The sequence below is a fragment of the Lutjanus erythropterus genome, chromosome 23, assembly GCF_056507025.1.
Source record: "Lutjanus erythropterus isolate fLutEry1 chromosome 23, fLutEry1.hap2, whole genome shotgun sequence".
Taxonomy (NCBI): domain Eukaryota; kingdom Metazoa; phylum Chordata; class Actinopteri; order Lutjaniformes; family Lutjanidae; genus Lutjanus; species Lutjanus erythropterus.
In genome coordinates this window covers 5,265,946-5,287,007 of record NC_139339.1, presented here as the reverse complement: position 1 = coordinate 5,287,007, position 21,062 = coordinate 5,265,946, and the positions used below count along the sequence as shown (strand labels likewise).

Here is a 21,062-nt window from a genome sequence, read left to right as displayed (position 1 = left end):
CGTCAAAAAGTTCTTTTTTCTCCCTTTTGTCAAATCAGTGTGTTCATTCTTTCTCTGGTCTTATACGGTAACATCTCACTTACTTTGGCACGCCGTTTCTATCCTCCAGGTCGCCATCCAGATGTCGCCGTGCGTGGCCTCACATTTCTGCCTGCTGGTCATACCAGTGATGTCACTGCTGCTGTTCTTCTCTCCTATTGGTTGGAGCTATGATGGCGCCACCCCGGGTTGTCACCTACACCGTAAGCGACACGTTTGCAATTTTAAAATGTGCTGAATGACGTGCACGTTTTCACGATGAGCACAAAGCAGGGGAGACTAGGGACAGTTGCAACACAGGGGAGACCATTTGAACTAGACCAACCAAATTTGCATATATTAACTTTAGTGTGAACTACCCCTTTATGTACCCCACTATGACTAGTTTATGGTGATAAAATACTGTGGCGTGGTCTGTTTTGATAAGGCTACATAAATACACGTACCACACTTCACTTCCTCCACCCTCGTTCATCCCTCTGTCTTCTCTCCCGCCTCCAGCCTTCAACGTGACCATCCGCAGCGACCGTCGTGGCACGTGCAAAGGCACCCACCTGGTCTACGCCTGCGTGGGCTACTGCGAGTCCAGCGCCTTCCCGTCCAGGTACTCCGTGCTGGTGGCCTCCAACTTCACCCACAACATCACCTCCGCCTCGCGATGCTGCACCATCAGCAAGGACGCTAAGGTGAGGGGACGGAGCTGGTTAAAAAGAAAAAAAAAACAGCCTCTGTGGCTTCATTAAGACAGGAAGAGTCAAAGATAAGATTTTTTTTTCAAATAAACTAGCTTTAGGAGTCTTATCTCAGGTTAGGACTTGATCCAGCATCACTTTTATGTCTGTTACCTAGCAACCAACACTACTTTTCTCTTCTCACTCACCTTTCTAACCGTTGGGTTGTTTTTTAACATTTTTGAATTTTCATTTTTGGGTGAGCCATTTTATACACATTATACACATTTGTTCACGTCTTCTGGTTTGTCTTCCCTCAGGTCAAAGTTCGCCTGGACTGCCCTCGAGGTCGCCACCACGACGAAATAGAGATCCTGACAGCGAAGGCGTGTCGCTGCGACATGTGCCGCAAGTCCCGCTACTGACACATCGAGACATGCTGCTGCCAAACGTTCACCAGGATAAGAACCAGATTACACTTTAGTCAGCTGAGCGGCACAAAGTTTTGGTAAATGAGGTACAAGAGTTTCAGTGTCTGTGTCTATGTCGACTTGCTTTTAAGAAAATCCACTTGAATTTATTTAACTGAAAGCAAATTTACCGCCAAAAAAAAAGAGTTTCCTTCATTTGTGTTCTCAAAGAATAAAAGGAAGGTAGACAGAAAATGATCAAAAGGTCTCTGCAGACCTACATGGACTGGAAATTATCTCCTAAATTCATTCAGGTGGACTAAATCTGCTCTGGATCAGACAACCAGCTCCTTCAAATTAAAATGGGAAATTCACACTTTTTTTTTTAAATGTCTATAAAGATGTGCTGTTCGTGTAGGTGTGTGTGTCTGTGTGTGTGCGTGTCTGTGTGTGTGCGTGTCCTCGTGTAAAATGTGATGTAAGGGAGGTTTTTCTAGAAAACTTGATTGACACACATTTGTGTTAAAGCCTGTCTAAACCATTCTGTCACTCACACTTCAAACAGACTTTGCTTTCAGGCTTGGCAGACACTTGACTTTCTAAGCAGCTAGAAAAAAAAAAAAAAAAAAAAAAACAGGAAAAAAAAGTCCCACTCCGCTTCGTACTTAGTGACTCAGTAGCAAGTGAAAGCACACAGAGGCTTCAGGATTCCTATCAATCAAACTCACAAGCCCACGTTGACATTTTGAAATCTGCCAGAATGAATGAGGACATTACATGACATCACCTTCTCACTGACTTGTGTTCAACAAAAACAGTCAGTCAGCCTTTGGAATCGGCATTAAAGGTCTTATAAACAAGTAGTTTCATTCTTTGCCATAACCACTAAACACAAACAAAAGACCAAAGAATGTACAAAATTTATTTATATTTATGAATTTGAACTAAAGGACATTTTGTAAATAATATCTATTGATGAAACAAAAGAATGTTGGAAATGTCAATGAAATGAAAAGAGAACAAATGCACTGTATAGTTTGTGATGAAAACTGTATTTCAATAAATTTCTATTCTGCAACTGTAAAGCAATTTATGTGGGTTTATGATCTTTTATTTCTTCTCACTTTGCACTTTGGTTTAGTTTTTTAGTCCACAAAACACTGCGAACACTCCAAACATAAAATGTCTCCATAGTGCTCACCTGGTGTTATCAAAGTCTCCTAAAGGACCAAAATGTTGTGCAGCATGGTGAAAGCCGGACCCCACAGTGAGCTTCAGGTAGCGGTTCAGTTTGAAGTGGATTTATTTTCAGTGAAAGCGAGCAGGAGCAGGCTGAGCAGGGCTGGAAACTGGTAGACAGGATGGAGAGGCAGGCAGGTGAGCGGTGAGTGTGGATTTGAGGCACAGGGAAACAAAGCAAAGAAGCAGCAAGCAGGTCGCGGTGTGGAACCACAAGGTAGACTGAATGATCTGGTGGAGACCGGACTGCAGAGCCGCGGTATTTATCCTGCCGGGATTGATTACTGGATGAATTTCAGGTGTGTTGGCGGATTGGCAGCAGGACTGATGAGAGTCACGCCCAGAAACAGAGAGAGAGAGAGACGAACGAGGAACCACATGAAACACATGAGGGGGAAAACAGCTGACACATGAGGAATGAGGAAAAGACACAGACTATTACACAAAAATGCCAAGTTGACCCCAAAGAAAAGTAATTATTTTTTATTTATTTACACCATTCGTTCATTAATCAGTCCCTCCAGGGTTCCACAGTGTTTTTTTACGGGGAGATTGTTGACACATGTTGCTATGTTCTCAGGTAATTTTGCAATGAAATTGCAGGAGAAAGTGAAAATTACAACAAAAAGTTGCCTTTTTTTGTTTGTATAATTCAAAAATAAACTCATTTCAGGGACAACAAAACCAAGAAGGTTTGGGATTAGAAAAAAATTAACAAAATATGCTTTATTTGTGCACTTGGGAGGTAGATAATCTTTTTGGAGATCAAACTCAGTGAAAACAGCAAGAACAAAAATAAAATATAAAAGTGCACAGAGCAGTGATGTCAGAAACAAACAACAAACCTTTTCTTTTCTTTACAAAAAATGAAATAAATACGGCAGTGGTTCACTGAGACCGACATGTACGATATTTGTGTGAGGAGCTTCTGTGCAGAATTCATGGAGGTTGGTTGAGTTTGCATGAATCATCAACATCGCAACTTCCTGGAGGAACTGATTAAACATCAGCAGTTAAAAAGTACAGTCCTTTTACAGACCTCCATCTACAGAAAAACCTTTTTTTTGTTCCTGTATGTTTGGCATCTTTGTTCTGCTGACAGTTCTTACCAGCAGCGCTGTCATCCCCCTCAGAAACTCTCACACCGACTCAAATGTCTTGATTTCATCATTTTATTCAGAGTCGTTCAGATCAGTAAAAAACCTGTTGATAACATCATCATCATCATCATCATCATCAGAAGGTCTCGCACTCTGTGTCCTGCGTGGAGCAGACGGCACAGTGGCACTGCAGGGCCACGGGGTAGTGGTAGAGAGGGGAGACGTCGGGCTGGCAGCCCGGCAGCCGGGCCGTCATGTGGCGGGTACGACTGTACGTACACACGCGGTGGTGGCGGTGGATGTACGGAGGATCCGGCACGGGTTTCTGCAGGGTTCGACACAAACACACAAACATGCACACGGGTGGTTACTTTGCTCTCCATTGAAAAAAGTACCTTCCTAAAAAAAAACTACAAACAAATGTGATTCTTTACAGGAAACCTTTTGGAACCTAATATCTTCATCAAGGCTCTTCGAAAGACTCGAGGTTCCATTAAGAACTCTTCAAGGATTGTTGAGATCACAGATGGTTCTACGTAGAACGTAGTCTATCTTATGTTTGAGGGTTTACCAGGGAACCGGATTACTGTTCTCCTTATGGGAACAAGCAGAAGAATGGTTCTGGTTAGCACCTTTATTTCTAAGAGTGCAGCGTGACTGAGTCAGCTCTGTTGTTGCTGAGTCAGAGCTCTTTCTCCTTTTAAGACTTTGAATTTCTGACCCTAAATTTGGTTTTTCAATCACTGAAATCCGAGTTGCTGTAAACTAGAACCAGTTCGGTAAAAGTTCAGCGACCCTCCCGGTTCTCATGACGATGGCACACGGGTACGAGCTGAGAAACGGGACGTCGGCCTTCTTGTGGTTTGGGTCGAGTCCTGGGTCATTAATCATTTATATGATGTCCTACGGTTCTGTTACAGAATGACGTAAGCTTGAAGAAACGGCACCAGCAGAGATGTTCTGTCACTTTCCTCTGTGTGTGTGTGTGTGTGTGTGTGTGTGTGTGTGTGTGTGTGTGTGTCTGACTGTTACCTCCCAGGTGTGGCAGCGCCCCCAGCAGGCCTCTGTGGTGATGCGCAGTCCCTTGCAGCCGGGCTTCTGGGCCACGAAGGAGAACTCTCGCACCGCGCAGCCTCGGAAACCGTTGAGTGTGGTTGTCACGGCGACGCACACCGCAGCTGTCCCGGCAACCAGGAGGAGGAGGAAAGAGAGGGACAAAGGATGGAGATGCATGCTGGAAAAAAAAAGAGAGAGAGAGAAAAAAAGACATCACCTTTTTGTCATGTTACAAAAATATCAGTGAGCTGTTTGTCATGAGATTTTAAAATATTCTAAAGCGTAATTCTATTGTTTTACCTTTAAAAAGAAGAATAGATCAAAATGTTCAGTTTCTTATACAGGATAGATAATCAATAGTAAAAGATTTTACTAACAGTATTTTATATAGTAAGGGAAGATGATGCACAAAAGACCTGACTTCCAGATCAGTGATTCACCATGACTCATAACGCCATCTAGTGTTCATTATGGCTACTGCAGACAACAGCACCGGTGACCTATACACTGTAAAAAAAGTAGATTTCTGTAAAAAATAAATAAATAAATAAAGGGAAAAAATAAAACTGTTACTCTAAAACAAAAATAAATGAAAAAACAACCCTTTTATTGCCATTTAAACTGCAAATCTGACAGTGTAGTTGCTTAGTTTTACTTTTTTCCCCCTCAATCTCAATCAGTTTCTTTACGACTATTGGAGACATCTGCTTAATTACTCCCGAGCAAATCTCTTAAAAGACTGGAATCATGTCAGCTCATCCAGACTGCAGGCTGCTTCACTTGTTTCAGAAATACAACACTGAAATAAAAATACTTTCTGCAACCAACAGCACATTTATAAGCGCTGAGACCACTAACGCCACACTGTCAGAACAATGGCTCCATATAGGCTATGAAACTACACAAACTGTGGCGTTAAACAGTCTGCTGTAGTTTTGTTTCTTCCTGAAGTCTCTTAAAAATTAATTATTATCAGAACTGCAATGCTATCTGCCTTATATCTAAAAAATAATAAATAAAACAGTTCTCACCTTCTCAGCTGAAGATCTTGCAGAGATTTGAGCTGCTGGACTCTCTGTCGGCGTGTCTGTCTCTGCCCGGACAACAACCAGTGAATGGAACCAATCTGTCCTTGTTGTTGTTTTTAGAAGCCCATTAGGGCGGACGGACACTCTGACATCATAGCAATTACAATGAAATACCATTAGAGACCCCAAGCCAGAAATAATGGAGACTCCCTGGAAAATACTGATGCTTGTCTATGTTTTCTTAACCTCAGCTTGTATCTCTCTCTGTGTGTGTGAGTGTGTATGAGAGTGTGTGTGTGTGTGTGTGCATGAAGCTCTTTGTTCAACTTTGGCCTCCTCTCAGTGATGAGACAAAGGATTAGTAATATGAAAACAGGGGACAGAACACTTTAAACTCTTACTGGGTCATTTAAAACCACTGACGCCACACAACAGAGCTCGGAAATAAACTGATATTTTATCGTTATCATGATTGGAAACTAGATATCATGTTAGGTTTTGGATTTCGTTGGCAAAAGTGTTGTCTCTGCCTTTATTTTAAAGGGATAGTTCACCCAAAAATGAAAAAACACTGCTGGAGTTTCACAGGAAAGCTCCCAGACAATGGAAGTGAATGGTGACAAGTTTTCAAACCTAAATAACAACTGGAGCTGCAGTTCACACACTGTCAAAACACACACACACCCAGGTCAGACAGTGTGTGTGTGTGTGCACGTGAACATGGCTCCAGTGAATCAGACCAAAAAAGTTGCCTTTTTGTTTGTATAATTCAAAAATCAACCTGTTTCAGGGAGAATAAAACCAAAAACGTTCAGGATTAGAAACATTCCAACAACGTGTGCTTTATTTGTGCACTTGGGGGGGGGGGGGGGCATTTTTTCAAAGAAGCTAAATCTTTTTGGAGATCAAACTCAGTCAAAACAGCAGGAACTAAATGATAAAATACTGTATAAAAGTGCACAGAGCAGTGATGTCAATAACAAAGAGAAACCTTGTGTTCATTTCAGTACCTGTGACTAAATAAAGAAATAAAAAATACACACAAAAAAATTGAAAATTGAGGCGGACATGTAGGATATTTGGGTGAGGAGCATCGCAACTTCCTGGAGGAACTGATTAAACATCAGCAGTTAAGAGGTAACTAATACTCTGAGTAGTTTTTGAGAAGAGTACTTTGTACTTTTACTTAAGTATTTTTCTAACGCCAGTACTTTTACTTGTAATTGAGTAATATTACAGTGATGTAACAGTAGTTGTACTTGAGTTTTCAGGTTTCTTTCCACCACATATTACTGAGGAGACAAAAGAGGTGACACAAGAAACAGCACAGACTCCCAGAGTGTTTTCTCAAAGTGAAGTTTCATTTTTAGCACATAGTTTTTTTTTCTCCATTCTACACCCCCCTGTAATGTTACGTACAGTAGTAAGCCTCTCTACATTCAAACCCCCCCCACCGCTGTGTTGGTCCCCAAAATATACATCTTCTTCTTCTTCTTCTTCGTCTTCTTCTTCTTCTGCATCGTCTTAATCATCTTCTCTAAGGTTTTTCTTCAACACAACAAACACAGACCATTGGGCAGACAGTGCAAATCTAGAAATTCAGTGAAATTGCTACGTAATGCGGTTGTAGGTTTCGGTAACATTATATTCTCATTCTGTTACTGTTGCTCTGACTTATTGCCATTCTATTGTGTCTAACTCTATGTCTTTCCTTTCCTCTGTCTTTCTCCTCCTCTTGTTTTCTTTTTAATCTTTACTGGCTGCTTTCACCCAGTCCACTCACACCACCTCTCTCAGATTCAAAGCGTCTCTTTCAGCGTGGCCACGTGAAAATGGCCGCGGAGAGGAAATGTGACGGCGGCTGGAGCCGGCGCGCGGTTGGCTGTCCGTGAAGGCGACGCCAGAGCTCTCTACGAACACTCTCTTCTCTCGCTTCCTGTTCCGGAGCAGTTCTAGAATGTACGACGGAAATTCTAGGCGGAGGAACATTACCACCGATCAATACGGCTGAGAATTCTAGAACAGCGGGAGCTGGGGTTCCGCGTTCCCCTCCCTCCCCCTGGAGTCAGCTGAACAACTGACAGTAACAATCAAGAGGGTTTGTGAGTAAGCTAGCCAAAACAAAAAAAAATCATAAAGTAAGCTGAGTTTTACGACAGCGAGGTCAAGTTTTGTCTCTTTTCAGGTGTGGGTTTTTTTTTGTTTTTTTTTGAGTGCCTGAATCAAAACAACGTTTGAAATCAAAGGAGAGCATTTGATGGGCGGACGGCGTCTGCAGGTGCAGGTTTTGAGGTGTTGATTAGCGTTAGCTGCATGCTGTTTCACCTAAATCAATCAGTGCACTTTCTGTGGCCGCACATTTGTGTGCTTTTACGTCTACGCTCGAATTGTGTGCAGAAAAAACAGGGGAAAAAACATCCACAATGGTTTACAGAGAAGAGGGGCGTACGGCAGTGGTTCCCAACCTGGGGGTCGAAGAAAAAAAAAAAAAACACATTTGACACATTTTATTTTTGCTTATTTGTATTTTTGCCTTTGAAAACCGTACAATCAAACTTATTTGAGAAGGAAAAACTCTCTTTGGTTTAACTGCTCGAAACGCGCGTCCAATCGAAGACCAGATCAATTTGTTTTACGGAGTCACAAGCCAAACATCTGGGAACCACCAACACGTATAACAATCCTAACTCAGGTTCCAATTTCTAGCTTTTTCCGGAGCTTTTGTATCTAATGGTCAAATACGTCCTCCCTGTTTTTATTTAGTTATTTCATGTTAGCAAGACGGTAGCTAACAGTCAGCTAACAAACGATTGACTTACATAAGCTAGCTAGTTAGCTATCAGCTGTCTAACATTATCTATCAGATGTAACTAGCTAGCTAATGACTGATGTATATTAGCTAGCTATAGACAGATAATGTTATATTAGCAAAATTAAAATGACATGATATATGTATGTCACTTTTACGGTGTTTCCTAAATGCTAGCCAACCAGCTAACAAATCTACATCAATCATTAGCTTCCTCATTACATCAGATACCTGACAAGTCATTAATATCATTAATATTAAATTTTGATTTTTAGAATCTGGATGTTAGATGCAACATCTGAAAATAAAATTAAATTCAAAGCTGCAACGGCAGATTAATGTAGATGTGTTCACGGCCCGAAAGCATCAGAACAAGTCAACCAAACTTAAAGCATTTAAAAAAAAAAAAAAATCTGGATATCTGGGGGCAGAAATGTACCACTGTAAGATTTATGCAGCTCAATAAAATTTGAAATGCCAATCCGAGAGCTGCAAAGTCAAATGGATTTCAAAACCTTGCTGACTCAGGCATGATTTGAAGTTTGAAAAACTGCTGGTCTGAAGGGTTCTTGAATGTTTGGTTACGAAGCAGCCGACAGGTAGCTCTGCGTCTCAAGCAAAAAAACACAATCAATCGATTTGTTTTACGATACATTCGGATTCAAACCCTGTCCCTCAGGAAGGAGAGAAGGAGAGAGAGAGAAAAAGAAGCAGAGAGAGAGCAGTTTTCTCTCGTTCTCTATCGCTCTGTCTGCGCACATCTCCCGCTCACAGATTCACTCGCTTGGATACACACCGACACACGCACACACACGCACACGCACACATACACAACCTGACCATCATCTTCAAATAAGGTTACATTTCCTGATCAAATAGAAAATAAATAGCATCAGTATCAGTTTTCCACAAAATGAACAAGATCATACAAAAACCAAGAAAATAAAACAACATAATTACAAAGCGAAATCATTTTTCATCAAATAAATTTACACAGAAAGTACCTTTAAGACAATGTGAATATCAAGGACGCGACAGGAGTAAAAACAAGAGTGGGGGGTAAACGTTTGAGTGTGACACCCACTTCCTGTTCAACCCCCAAAAAACACACAGATTATCCTGAAAGAATGAAAATATTGCTAAAATAATTTTTTTCTGTTTTTTTTCCCCCTCTCTTTATCCCATCACTCTATCATAATGATCAGACAAGAATAAACAGATTTTTGTTGGTTCACACCGAAAAAAAAAAAAAAGTTATCATCATCATGGTCGCCATCTAGCAGCGTCAGGTCTGCTGAGCCTTAAGGAACAGACGCTCCGGGTTCAGAAATCCAACTGGATCGCTGTGTTTTTCTTTTGGTCTGAAACACGTGTGGTGCGCTTTATTTGTCTTACAGTAACTTTTGTGTTGGGTGGGGTTTACTAGTTTGCTTGGACACATTTTTGGTTCAAAGGTGGGGGGCCATAAACTTCAACTTTGTAAAAACTTAAAGGGATAGTTCACACAAAAATTAAAATTCAGTCATTATCTACTCACGCTAATGTCGACTGAGGGTCGGGTTTATTTTGTTAATCCACAAAACACTGCAACAGTGGAAGTAAATGGTGACCAGTTTTCAAAAATAAAAAACAACTGGAAAAAACACAAAATGCCTCCATACTGCTTGTGAGGTGTAATCCAAGTCTCCTAAAGCCCCAACATGTCTTTTACACACCGTCACCTAGTTCAGACGGTGTGCACGTATGGAAAACTGGTCACCATTCACTTCCACTGTTTGACAGATTCTGCAACACTGTTTTCCTGTGAAACTCCAGGAGTTTTGTGGACTAAAAAACTAAACCCGACCTTCAATCGGCATGAGGGTGAGCAGATAATGACTGAATTTTCATTTTTGAGTGAACTATCCCTTTAAGCAAATGATTAAATTTGCAAAACCAAAAAACTGTCATTGTGTGCCACAACATAAAAATTAAAGGTACCCTGAAGAGTTTTTCACCACTGGTGGCGCTATAGAGCAATGTTTTTATGAGCAGGTCCTCATTATGTTTGCCAGGTTCATGTTATTCAATTGAGTGACAGTTGGTGGCGGTAATGCGCAAAGAAACATTGGAAATCGCCAACAAAAGCAGCAAAGAAGAAGACTGCTAGCTAGTAAACATGGATGTAAACAATGCAAAAGTTTTTTAAAAAAAGTTTGGGGTTCAACTTTGTCAAATGCAACTTATGTACTTAGCTCTTTTCTGCTCTTCTATTGACTGACAGTTGGTGGCGGTAATGCGCCAACAAAAAACATAGCAATATGCCAACAAAGGCAGAGGAAGAAGAAGAGTGCTAGCTAGTAAACATGGATGTAAACAATGCAAAAGTTACAATATTTTAAAAGGCGGCTTTGATGATGTTTTATGAGGAAGGAAATGCACAAAATGCATTTTGGTGCGTAACACTGAATGTAAACATAACTTTGTTTCTCCACAGGGCGCCTTTAAACAAACAAACAAACAAACAAAAACATAATTAAAGGACCTTTAAACAAGGAATGTTTCAGGGATTTTTGTGAAATACCCCTTTAAAATACAACCCCTCGCACCACAAACATCCTTTCAAATTTCAAAAGAAAAGAAAAACAACCACGTCCAATCCAGTTCGTTCCTCCCCTCTTTAAGGTCTGTTAAAGGGGAATTCCGCTGAATTCCAGCACCCACATATATGGCCTCATACAGTTAACATGGTGATGTGAATTCAGAATTCAAGCCGGCCTTCCCCTTTATGGTATCTGCTACACTAGTGTTTCTCCCATAATACACTACAGAAATATCCAGAGACATATGTATATATATAAAAACATTATCATCATCATCATCATCATCAGTAGTACTTAGAGTAGAGTAGAGTAGTAGTAGTAGAGTAACAAGTAAGAAGAAGGAACAGTATTGTACTTTATATCGTTATCATCATCTTCATCAGTGGTTATTTAACCTTGAGGGACTTTTTAGGCTCGTCCTTTGGTGGAACCCCGACAGAATGGGAGAGGAGTTAGCGCCAGAACCAGCTGTGTGTGTGTGTGTGTGTGCGTGCGTGCGTGTGTGTGTGTGTGTCAAAAAGAAACTGTGTGGTGCATTAATCGGTTGTTGGTGTGTGAGATGTGTTTGACCTGGATACGCGTTCTCTCTGTAGCTCTGTCTTCTCATATTTACAGTAAATATGTACCTGCGTCTGTGCGTGTGTGTGTGTGTGTGTGCGTGTGTGTGAGGGTTTGTGTGTGTCTGGTCTGTTGTGGCAATAGTTTTGGGATATTTGTGTGAAATTGCTTCTTTTGTTTATTAATGCATTGTGCTATCCACGCATGAAATAAGCATCTCCGACCAAAAGATAAATACGAGGCCACAGTACAGACTCCGACTCTGTTTGGTTAAATATCAAGACAAGTTAGACACATGTTGAACTCGGTTAGTGTTGCACCAAAAGAGACGTTTCGTCTCTTATTTTGAGGCTGATTTGGAGCAGGCCAGCTACCAATTTTGGGTACTGACCTGCAGTTTAATAAACCAGCCGTTAATTAAAATGACAGTCAGCACTTTTGGACGATATTCATCTTCTGATCTGCAACATGATGTGTGTACAGCAAAGAGTGAACCAGTTTCACACAACTCTGTCAGAAAAAAGGTACCGTCTTTACCTCGGATCACTGAGATTGTGCGCTTTTTCTCAAAAAGCCCCGCCCTCGATGATACGAGATAAAAATAAAAAGAAACAGTGGGTTTTGTTTTGTACCTTTTCTGTCTGACCTCTCCCAGCACTTTCACCATCACCCTCGTGTCTTCTCCCTGTCCCCTGACACCCCCTCCCCGTGTTATCCGGCACCTAGGTGGCGCTCTCCCCGGCTCCGGAGGAGGAAGAGGAGGCCCCGCTGGGCTTGGGCTCGGGCTGGTCGGAGTGAGCCGTCTGCGGGGACGAGGGGGTCGGCGGGTCCCCTCTCTCGCCTCGCTCCTGGAGGTTGCGCTGGTTCCTGGCGGCCTCGGTGAGCATCTGCATCCGGCGCTCCTGGTGCTCCTCCAGGCCTCGCCAGAGCTCTGCGCGCTCCCTCTCTCGCTTCATTTCCCTGGAGAGGCAGGACGAAGGAAAGAAAAAAGAGAATAGCGGGTTACAATGCTTAAAGACGAGATGCAGAATATTGTGAGAGAGGCATGTAAGCAAACTTCCAGATGAGTCTCGGGTAAATAAAATCGTTTTATCCCTAAAAAAACATCCTGGCTCTGTCCAAATTAATAAGGAAAGCGTACTGCTACCTGACTCTCACAGTTTAACAAGTTGGCCATGTGTTTTTTATGCAAACAATGTATAGATTCTTATAAAAATGATTCCTGTCAATCGTCACTTACCACCAACTAGAAGTGTGTGGTGGTGACTGTATCTGCAGAGACCCTGCCCTCTCCCTGAGTTTTTTTATTTCCTTATATTTCGCTGCGTTCGGGACGCTTCTGAGCTTCCGCCCATTTGGCAGGTTTGTGCAGACATGTTAAAAATGTAGTGGCCAACAGTTAGGTCGCTGTCTCCGTCTCTCTCTCCTCTGCTGTCTGTGTGTGAGAGCTGCAGAGTTCATTTGTGCTTTAGGACAAAACCACTGTTACAAAATCAGAAAAAATGTAATTTTATTTCTCTGACTCATTGCTTTGTTGCTGCTAACTGCCAACAAACAGCAACCAACAAATCCTGCATATTCTGCCATTAACCTGCACATAAAGGGGCCTTTTTAAGAAACTTTACTTTTAATACTTTCAGTTCATTTTCATGATATTTTCAGTGTGCAACACTAACTTGCCCTGGGTTCTTTGCTTCGTTGTTGTAGTTTGCAGTCTGTGGCCACTTGTGTTATAACTACTATAATTTCCCATGGAGCTTGGGACATTTGTTCCCTGAGTTTCTCCTTAAGGCAGCACTTCTCAGCAGGCTTGATGAAGTTTAATGAGGGTACTAATGGTGCCTGAGAGGACGCACTGCCTGAAAAGCTTAAGTCAGGGAACAAAAGTCTCTCTTGTGCAGTAAACGCCACAGATTACATGAACGATAACACGACTGCCTGCACACATAGACAGTGATACAGACCGTATAGTATTTTTTGATGTGTATACAGTAAATCTTCCTGCCCAGAAGTAGGTTTAGTAATAATGCAGCACTACCATACCGCTGCTGTAAAAAGGATCGTATCAAAACCTGCGTTCACCAGCTGTATCTGGAGATTCGGCACAGAAGTGCTGAGCAGATGGATGAACCGTTCATCAATAAACTGTTCCAACACATGAGCCTCCCTTAAACCTCGCTTAAAACTGTATTTTTTTTTTTTTTAATTTCTGCTTGTGCACAGCTCGATCAAACAGGACAGATCATGTAAATCAGTCGAGGTGTTGATAAGCACATTCTTTAATCTAAGTAATGCAAGGCCAGGATCTGACTCCAACTCCATAAAGACACAGGAATGATAATGATTTTCTCGTCTCGTGTTCTGAAAAAATGTTGAACTACTCCCTTAAGCTTTGTTTCCCAATGACATTCACTATCTTAAGTTTGAAAACGGGGACTGAATAAGTGGAATCATGATGTGATCTGTGTTCAGAACATGACCTAAGCGATACATGCTTACAATGTGAAATATAACGTGATGCATAATGGAACAAATACCGTCTAAAACATGACATAAGAGTCTTCTATTTCTTCCTCTTGTTGTCACTGTTGTATCCGGTGACACAAACTCACACACGCACACACACACACACACACACACACACACACACACAAAGGGGGTGAGTCACACTCACTTCTGTTTCTCCACTTTGTAGGAGGCAGTGAGGTCATCAAACAACTTGCTGTTCATCTCCATGAAGGTCTTCAGCACGTTGTAGATCAGAGACACGATGGTCCTGCAGGAGCAGAACGAGAAGGTCACAGGAGTCCCACAGTCAGGACAGGCGGCACCAACCTTTACTACTAAAAGAGACATTTTTGGCCAAAAAAGATCAAACTAAATCTGTCCGGAGCCAGAACTTCTTCTTTTTGGTATCCATAGCTAGCCTAGGGTGGCTTAGGACTAGTAAGATTTTGTAACCATGAGTCATTTTTAAGGTTACTTAGAACTTTGAATGAATTATACAAAGAAATCGCAACCGTCTTTTGCAATTTTCACTTGCTCCCGCAATTTTCTTGCAAAAAAAAAAAAGACAGCCTGTGAAATCCTAAAGGGACTGATTTACCATCCAAACAATGATAGAGCTTGAGGTTACACCCAAACTGACCAGAATCTAATTTGAAAATCTATGAGGTATGACTTGTATTAATTTGTGTTTGCGTTTGTGAGCGACTAACTGGTTCCAGTGCTCCTTGGAGACTCTGTAGAGGGTGGCGAACACCAGCGGCAGGATGACTTGACAGTTCTCCTCTATCAGACTGAGGATGTATTCGTTGTTCCAGAAGTAAAGAGCCCGCTCCGCTACCTGAAACACACACACACACACACACACACACACACACACACACACACACACACACACACACACAGACAGAAGAGGTAAATTCGACTGATGTCTGCGCCCACAGTTTTTGACGTGTGTCTGCAGTTTCCCTCGGGCAGTTAGGTCGCTGCTGATTGGCTCGTTAATCCCAAAACAATTTCTTTTAACATCAGAGGGAGGGCGGACTTTTGTAACCATTCTTTACTCATTTTGGGACCATAAACCAGTATTACAATACATATTTTTTTAGATAATACCTCTTACAGCCCAGCGTGTTTCAAGTGTATCGAAAGTAACTAGGTACATTTACTCAAGTACTGTATTTAAAGGGATAGTTCACACAAAAATGAACATTCAGTCATTATCTACTCATCATCATGTGGACTGAGGGTGGAGTTTATTTTGTTTGTCCACAAAACACTGCTGGAGTTTCACAGGAAAACTGTTGCAGAATCTCCCAAAAAATGGAAGTGAATGGCGAAGAAATGGACGACCCTGCCTCCCCCAAAAAATATATAAAATGCCTCCATACTGCTCATTTTGTGTAACCCAAGACTCCTAAAGTCCTGACATGCTGTTTGCACACCGTCACACCACACACACACCCTGTGTGTCAGTATTTCGCTGTTAATACTTCTGTACATTTACTTAAGTAACATTTTTAATTTTGTTTTTTAGTTTTTTTCTAACTTGTACTTGAGTAAAGAATCTGATGGAGCTGTGGCGTTTACCTGGAAGTGAGGGCTGGAGATGCAGGCTGCGATCTGTTTGAAGAGCGGCTCCTGCACCCGGATGAACTGAGACGGTTCGATCACATCCAGGATCTCCTCAATCTCCCCCAGGAACATCACCTGAACACACACACACACACACACACACACACACACACACACACACACACACACACACACTTGTATAAGTGATACAGAAAGGGCAAAGAGGACACTCACTTGACTCAGTGAATAAAAAAATGTTAAGACGCTTGATTAGGAATCAAAAACAGAGATGCGAGTAACACAGAAGTCCTGCAAGATCATGAGAAAATCTTTCAGCGCTGACTAATGAGAGCAGCTGAGAAATATCAGTGTCTTTTTTTTTTAATTACCAGCTCCCTCACCTCTTTCTGCGTGCAGGTTTTTGGCCAGTACTTGAGCAGCCCTCTGATGATCTGCAGAGAAAATATGAAGCACATTAATATAAATAAACACTGCAGCCATTAGCTCAGCGGGGCTGCTGGCTGGCGTCCATCTGCACCATCTCCATTAACTCATATTCATACTCTAGTGCTAGTGCATTAAGAAATATGTCGTTGAATTTGTACTGAGTCTGTACTGAAGATGGTGAATGAAGAAGTAGGTTGTAGCTAATTCAGCCTCAGACCAGCAGAGTTGAGTTTTCAGTGATGAACTACTTACAGGACTAACACTGTTTATAACTGTTTGATGGTCACATGATGGGCAATAATGTTTAAAATCATTTTTATTTTTGTAGTTTTGTAGCAAATTCTGAAATGTTTGATTGCGCAGGAAAATTTAGGTTCTGTAGGTCCAAGTGGAATCAGTGACTCGTTCTCTGAACTGTGATGGATGTTCACAACGGAGATTTTGGGTTAAAATGCTAAAAAAATACACCTGTTTAACCTCAATTTTAATACTAAGCTTGCTTGTTACTGGAGCACAGAGCAAGAAGGGACGGGACATAAGAGGGACAATAAACTTACACAGACGAAAAAATTAAACTATAAAGGAAAGAACGTGATTAAAATTTAAATTTGATTATTAGCAAGTGTGTTATAATTAGTACAGTAAGGCTGTGAAGAAAACAGACTTACATATTCAGTCACTGTAGCATCTTTCTCCATAAACTGCACCACACAGTAGGCCAGCTGAAAGGACAGGGGAGACGTGGTTAGAACACACACCAACACATGTACACACACACACACACACACACACACACACACTCTCTCTAACACACACACATTCCCTGAAGCTGTCAAGGAGACAAGGGGGATCTTAGCAGTTATCCCTCAGGATTAGACACTGCTAAAGATCGGAAAGACAAGTTTTCCAAGGGGAGGTGTGTATCACGTGTGTGTGTGTGTGTGTGTGTGTGTGTGTGTGTGTGTGTGTGTGTGTGTCAACTTCTACATCAGCTCTCGTCCCCTCTTATATGATCTGCAATCATTTCCCATTATTCAGCGAGTGTGTGTGTGTGTGTACGTGCATGTGTGCATGTGTGTGTTTTGCGGTTGCCCCCTTCCACCCAGGCCGGTTGCCGTGGCGAGTGGGCACCGTGGCGACGGAGACTGTGTGTGCGTGTGTTTACTTCGGAAGGAGTGATGTCACACACACGAAGTCCCTTAAGGGCAATGTGAGATAGAGTTTAGACCTCTTGTCTCAGCCTCGCTGTCTTTCCTCCCTCTGTCCCATTTATCAGAAGTAACAAAGTACAAATACTTTGTTGAAGTAGATTTTCACTTTTTCATTTTTTCATTTACCTAAATATTTATTTTTCTGACAAATTTTTACATTTCTCCCTTCATTTCAGCACATATATCCGTACTTTCTACTGCTCACATTTTCACAACAGTCTTGTTATTTTTCTTTTAATTCGTTTTAAGGGAATTATTGATTATTTTTATTTTGCGTCATTGTGCACTACTTTCCCAACATCCAACCTAAATTCTCAAATTCTCAGTGCATATCACGCATGACAGACATTACAAGACGAAAATGATGCAAAAGTTGCAGCACTGCGAAAACAACATAAAAGACATAACAAAACAAAAAAGACATGAAAGACTTTACAAGACAAAAACAACATATAAGACCTAACAAAATCAACATAAAAGATGTAACAAAATGAAAAAGACCTTACAGACATAACAAGATGCAAAACATGTAACAAGATGAAAATTATTTAAAATGATGTAACAAGATGTTAAAGACACAACAGGAAGAAAACAATTTAAAGGATGCAACAAAACGATAAAGATGTAAAAGACGAAACAAGATGAAAACAACGTAAAAGATAAAACAAGACATAAAAGACATAACAAGAAAAACAACCAACGGTACATAACAAGATATAACAAGGCGTAACAACATGTTAACGATGTAATAAGATGAAAACTATGTACAAAATATAACAAGACCTGAAAGACGTATCATGATGAAAACAAAGTAAAAGACGTAACAAGGCGAAATAAGGCGTGAGGTGTAGGTACGACGAACACAACGAAACAAAACAGTAGAGATGTCCTTCAGAATGATATTCTTTACTTTCATACTCTGAGTACATTTCAGAGCGTGTACTTTTTCACTTTGACTTGAGTAAAGAAGTTAAATCAGTACTTCTACTTCTATTTCTACTGTACTCCTGCTCGAGTAAAGAATTTGTGTACGTTTGCCACCTCTTCTATTTATACTCTCGCCTTGTTCAAATCACGACTGTACTGGTCCTCAGTTCAAATCATTAAAATAAAAGTGTGCTGCATTGTCCAATTTTAAAGTCGGAGGTTATGTACTGTCACATCGTTGATGGTTGTTCTCTGTCTTTTTTGTGAGACAAGCGGTTTTTACTTTCTTTCTTCTTTTTTTGTCGTTTCTTTCTTTGTCTCATTCCTGACCCGTGGCTCCATTGTCTGTCTCTCCGCCTGTCTGGCTTTCACATCTTCCACAGCTTTCATCTTTTTTTTCCCTGTCTAATCCCTTTTTTTCTTGTTATGTACGGTGCGACTGTCTTGTTTGTCCTCTCCTCTCGCTCCATCCTTAACGTTCCCTGTCCCTCGCTCGCACCACAACATGGTTACAGAGGCAAAGAGGGAAAGAGGGAGCGGAGACTGAAAGCAAAAAAAAAGGCACCGGTGAAAGCAGGGATGTAAAGCTTGAATAAAAAGAAAAGCTGGAAAAAAAGATGGGGATTAAAATAAAGGTGCTGATCGGTCAAACTGTTTAAAGTATTAGCGAGGCATTAGAGAAACTGCCTGGGGTAAATATGATGTTGGATTCTGTTGTCAGGCCAGGCTTTGTGGGTTCAGCAGGCCGTTGTTAGGCTAAGGATTATGGACACTGTAGTCTTTTTAAAGGCTGAGATCTTACCAATATTGATTTGTCAAGGTGACAGGTCAAATAAGGGTCTATTTTTGGGGATGTAGTCACTCCAGGGAGCTCTGACGCCGGCTTCCTGCCTGTAAATTTGCTGCGACCTGCACATCAAAAAGTAGCCCTTTCCACACTTTTACAGCTCTTCCAATTGCTTTTCCGGGTATAAACGCGGTTATTCACAAGCTGTGAATCATGACGACTTATTCACGGCGTCTGAAAGTCGAACTGAAATTTGAATCCTCCTCACTTTTTGTGAAGGGAAGTTTTTGTGCTGCATGTTTATCACAGAAGGATAACAAGGATTGTATGGTCGGTTGTACGCCTCCGCCATCCATGTCTGTCCAGACTGGTATTAAGTATATTTTTGACATAAACAATGTAATCAATACATTGACAGGGAATAACTTCCAATGAGAAACACGCTGTCTTCACTTAGAGACTATTTTTACAGAGGAAGTGACATTTTGATGTCACAGGGAAGCTGACATTTGACCTTTTTGTTTATAAAATTTCATCACTTAGTCCTTTTATCAAATTAGATGTACATGTGAAAGCAATTGATACTAGAGTTGTGGCCAAAAATGTGTTTGTGAGGTCACAGTGACCTTTGACCACCAAATTCTAAACCATGAGTTCAAGTGGAATTATCAAGTTTGGAAAAGTTTTACCAACTACTGATCTATTGTTGAGATAATTTACTTTTCCTCTTTAGATAAACTTTTAAAAGAGAGATAAAATTTTATAAATAAGGTTTGCAGCTCACCAATTTTTGAATTTTTAAAAACTTTCTAAAACTCAAAGATTCAAGTTTATCTAAAGAAGAAAAGTAAATTATCTCAACTAAAGATTATAGGTCAGCAAAACTTTTTTTTAAGTCTATTTCAAAACTTAAGAGTTTGAGTTGGGCTCAAAACTCAAAAATGAGTAATATAGGGATGTGCTCAAATATTCAGGCAACTGTTGCCATCATCAGCTGGTTAACTGAAGTGATATTAAAAATAAATACTGTGCTGTATTTCAGGTCTGCCCAACAAAATCCTGAACACAGAAATCGTTTACTACTCTAACTTAGCACTTTAACCGTGCCTGAAAAGTTGAGCCTGTCAAGGCCCAATGCTGATAAAATTCTGTACGAAACTGACCCGAACCCGACCCTCATTAGCATATTTCAGCCTGAACCCGATTACAGCCCAGCATTTTTCTTAATCCACTTCCCTCTATGCACCAGACAGTGGGAGTTTTCAGCGACAGGGACAATACATACAGGAATAGCGCAGCCCGAACCAACAAAGTTAGCCTGTGAAATATGTGAGAAATTAGGCCCGGCCCGACCCGCACCCACCAGGTCCCATCTGGTTTGGGCACAGATCTCAAGCCCTGGTCTAACTCCATTATTCAGTACTACATAGCTTTCAGTGTTCTCACTTGTTTTCAGTAACTATTTTCTAAAATGTGAAAAACGCCCTTTTTCCTTCACACAGAGTCTGATATGAGCTCATAATGTAAAAGCACTGCATTTGCTTTTTTTAACATTTGAAACCATGACATGTAACCATGTTGTGGCTACAGAATATAGCTCTAACAGCTGCTATTACAACTCGGTAACATGGATATAAATGAGAAAACCCTTCACAGGAACAGGAGGGATGATTCAGATGTGTTTCACAGTGTTGAGAAACCTTTAAGATGTATCAAAGGTGCTGCTGTGATATTATTCTTTGATATTCAGATCCAGAACTGGGTCACTCCTTCACAGCCACACCTACCGAGCGCAAAAAGTGCTGTCCACTCACACAGTGTCCCCCGTGACCCTGTCAAACCGAGCGTGTGTGTGTGTGTGTGTGTTTTAGTGTGTGAATTATGTATGTGTGTGAACCACAGGGAGAGAGACGGGGAGGAGAAATGTAGGGCACAGTGATGCTTGCACACACATGCACACACATGCACACACACACACACACACACACCTCCGACCAGTTTGTGGAGAACAAACTGTACCTTCTGCATAATCAAATAATGTGTGACACAAATAAAATGCACACACACAATGGACCGGCTGCCATCTGTGTCACCAAATATTATGATAACCCAAACACA

At 41.2% G+C, this 21,062-nt stretch overlaps 3 protein-coding genes across 4 annotated transcripts in view; 1 reads left to right on the top strand and 2 right to left on the bottom strand.

Annotated features, from left to right (window-relative positions):
• Positions 1–121: 121 nt before the first annotated feature.
• Positions 122–1,135, top strand: gpha2 (glycoprotein hormone subunit alpha 2). Its single transcript, XM_084712646.1, has 3 exons — positions 122–242; positions 541–725; positions 1,031–1,135. The coding sequence occupies exons 1-3, from the start codon at positions 122–124 to the stop codon at positions 1,133–1,135; spliced, it is 411 nt and encodes a 136-aa protein (XP_084568772.1).
• A 2,293-nt stretch (positions 1,136–3,428) lies between these two features.
• On the bottom strand, positions 3,429–6,006 carry LOC146305513 (glycoprotein hormone beta-5-like). Of its 2 annotated transcripts, XM_084711622.1 has the most exons (3): positions 5,547–6,006; positions 4,492–4,693; positions 3,434–3,784 (listed from the first exon to the last, which is right to left on the bottom strand). In XM_084711622.1, exons 2-3 carry the CDS (start codon positions 4,690–4,692, stop codon positions 3,596–3,598), a joined length of 390 nt encoding a protein of 129 aa, XP_084567748.1. In that variant the 5' UTR covers position 4,693; positions 5,547–6,006; the 3' UTR covers positions 3,434–3,595. The 2 variants fall into 2 exon arrangements, with proteins under 2 accessions (XP_084567747.1, XP_084567748.1); XM_084711621.1 differs by lacking the exon at positions 5,547–6,006 and having other exon boundaries at positions 3,429–3,784.
• Positions 6,007–10,853: 4,847 nt separating this feature from the next.
• The window catches only part of ppp2r5b (protein phosphatase 2, regulatory subunit B', beta), a 55,291-nt gene continuing 45,082 nt past the window's right edge, over positions 10,854–21,062 (bottom strand). The window contains exons 8-13 of the mRNA XM_084711620.1: positions 16,688–16,741; positions 15,974–16,024; positions 15,588–15,707; positions 14,711–14,838; positions 14,167–14,268; positions 10,854–12,452 (exon numbers count right to left, since the gene is read on the bottom strand). Coding sequence (XP_084567746.1) covers positions 12,215–12,452; positions 14,167–14,268; positions 14,711–14,838; positions 15,588–15,707; positions 15,974–16,024; positions 16,688–16,741 — 693 coding nt within the window. The 3' untranslated portion in view covers positions 10,854–12,214. The remainder of the gene's footprint in view (positions 12,453–14,166; positions 14,269–14,710; positions 14,839–15,587; positions 15,708–15,973; positions 16,025–16,687; positions 16,742–21,062) is intronic.

Bases quoted from the DNA above. Each gene is read 5' to 3' on its own strand.
- LOC146305513 (XM_084711622.1), bottom strand. From the start codon at position 4,692: ATGCATCTCCATCCTTTGTCCCTCTCTTTCCTCCTCCTCCTGGTTGCC. The intron at 3,785-4,491 runs GTAACAGTCAGA...CGAACCCTGCAG, and splicing joins GGCGCTGCCACACCTGGGAG to AAACCCGTGCCGGATCCTCC.
- gpha2 (XM_084712646.1), top strand. From the start codon at position 122: ATGTCGCCGTGCGTGGCCTCACATTTCTGCCTGCTGGTCATACCAGTG. The intron at 243-540 runs GTAAGCGACACG...TCCCGCCTCCAG, and splicing joins CCCGGGTTGTCACCTACACC to CCTTCAACGTGACCATCCGC. The intron at 726-1,030 runs GTGAGGGGACGG...GTCTTCCCTCAG, and splicing joins CCATCAGCAAGGACGCTAAG to GTCAAAGTTCGCCTGGACTG.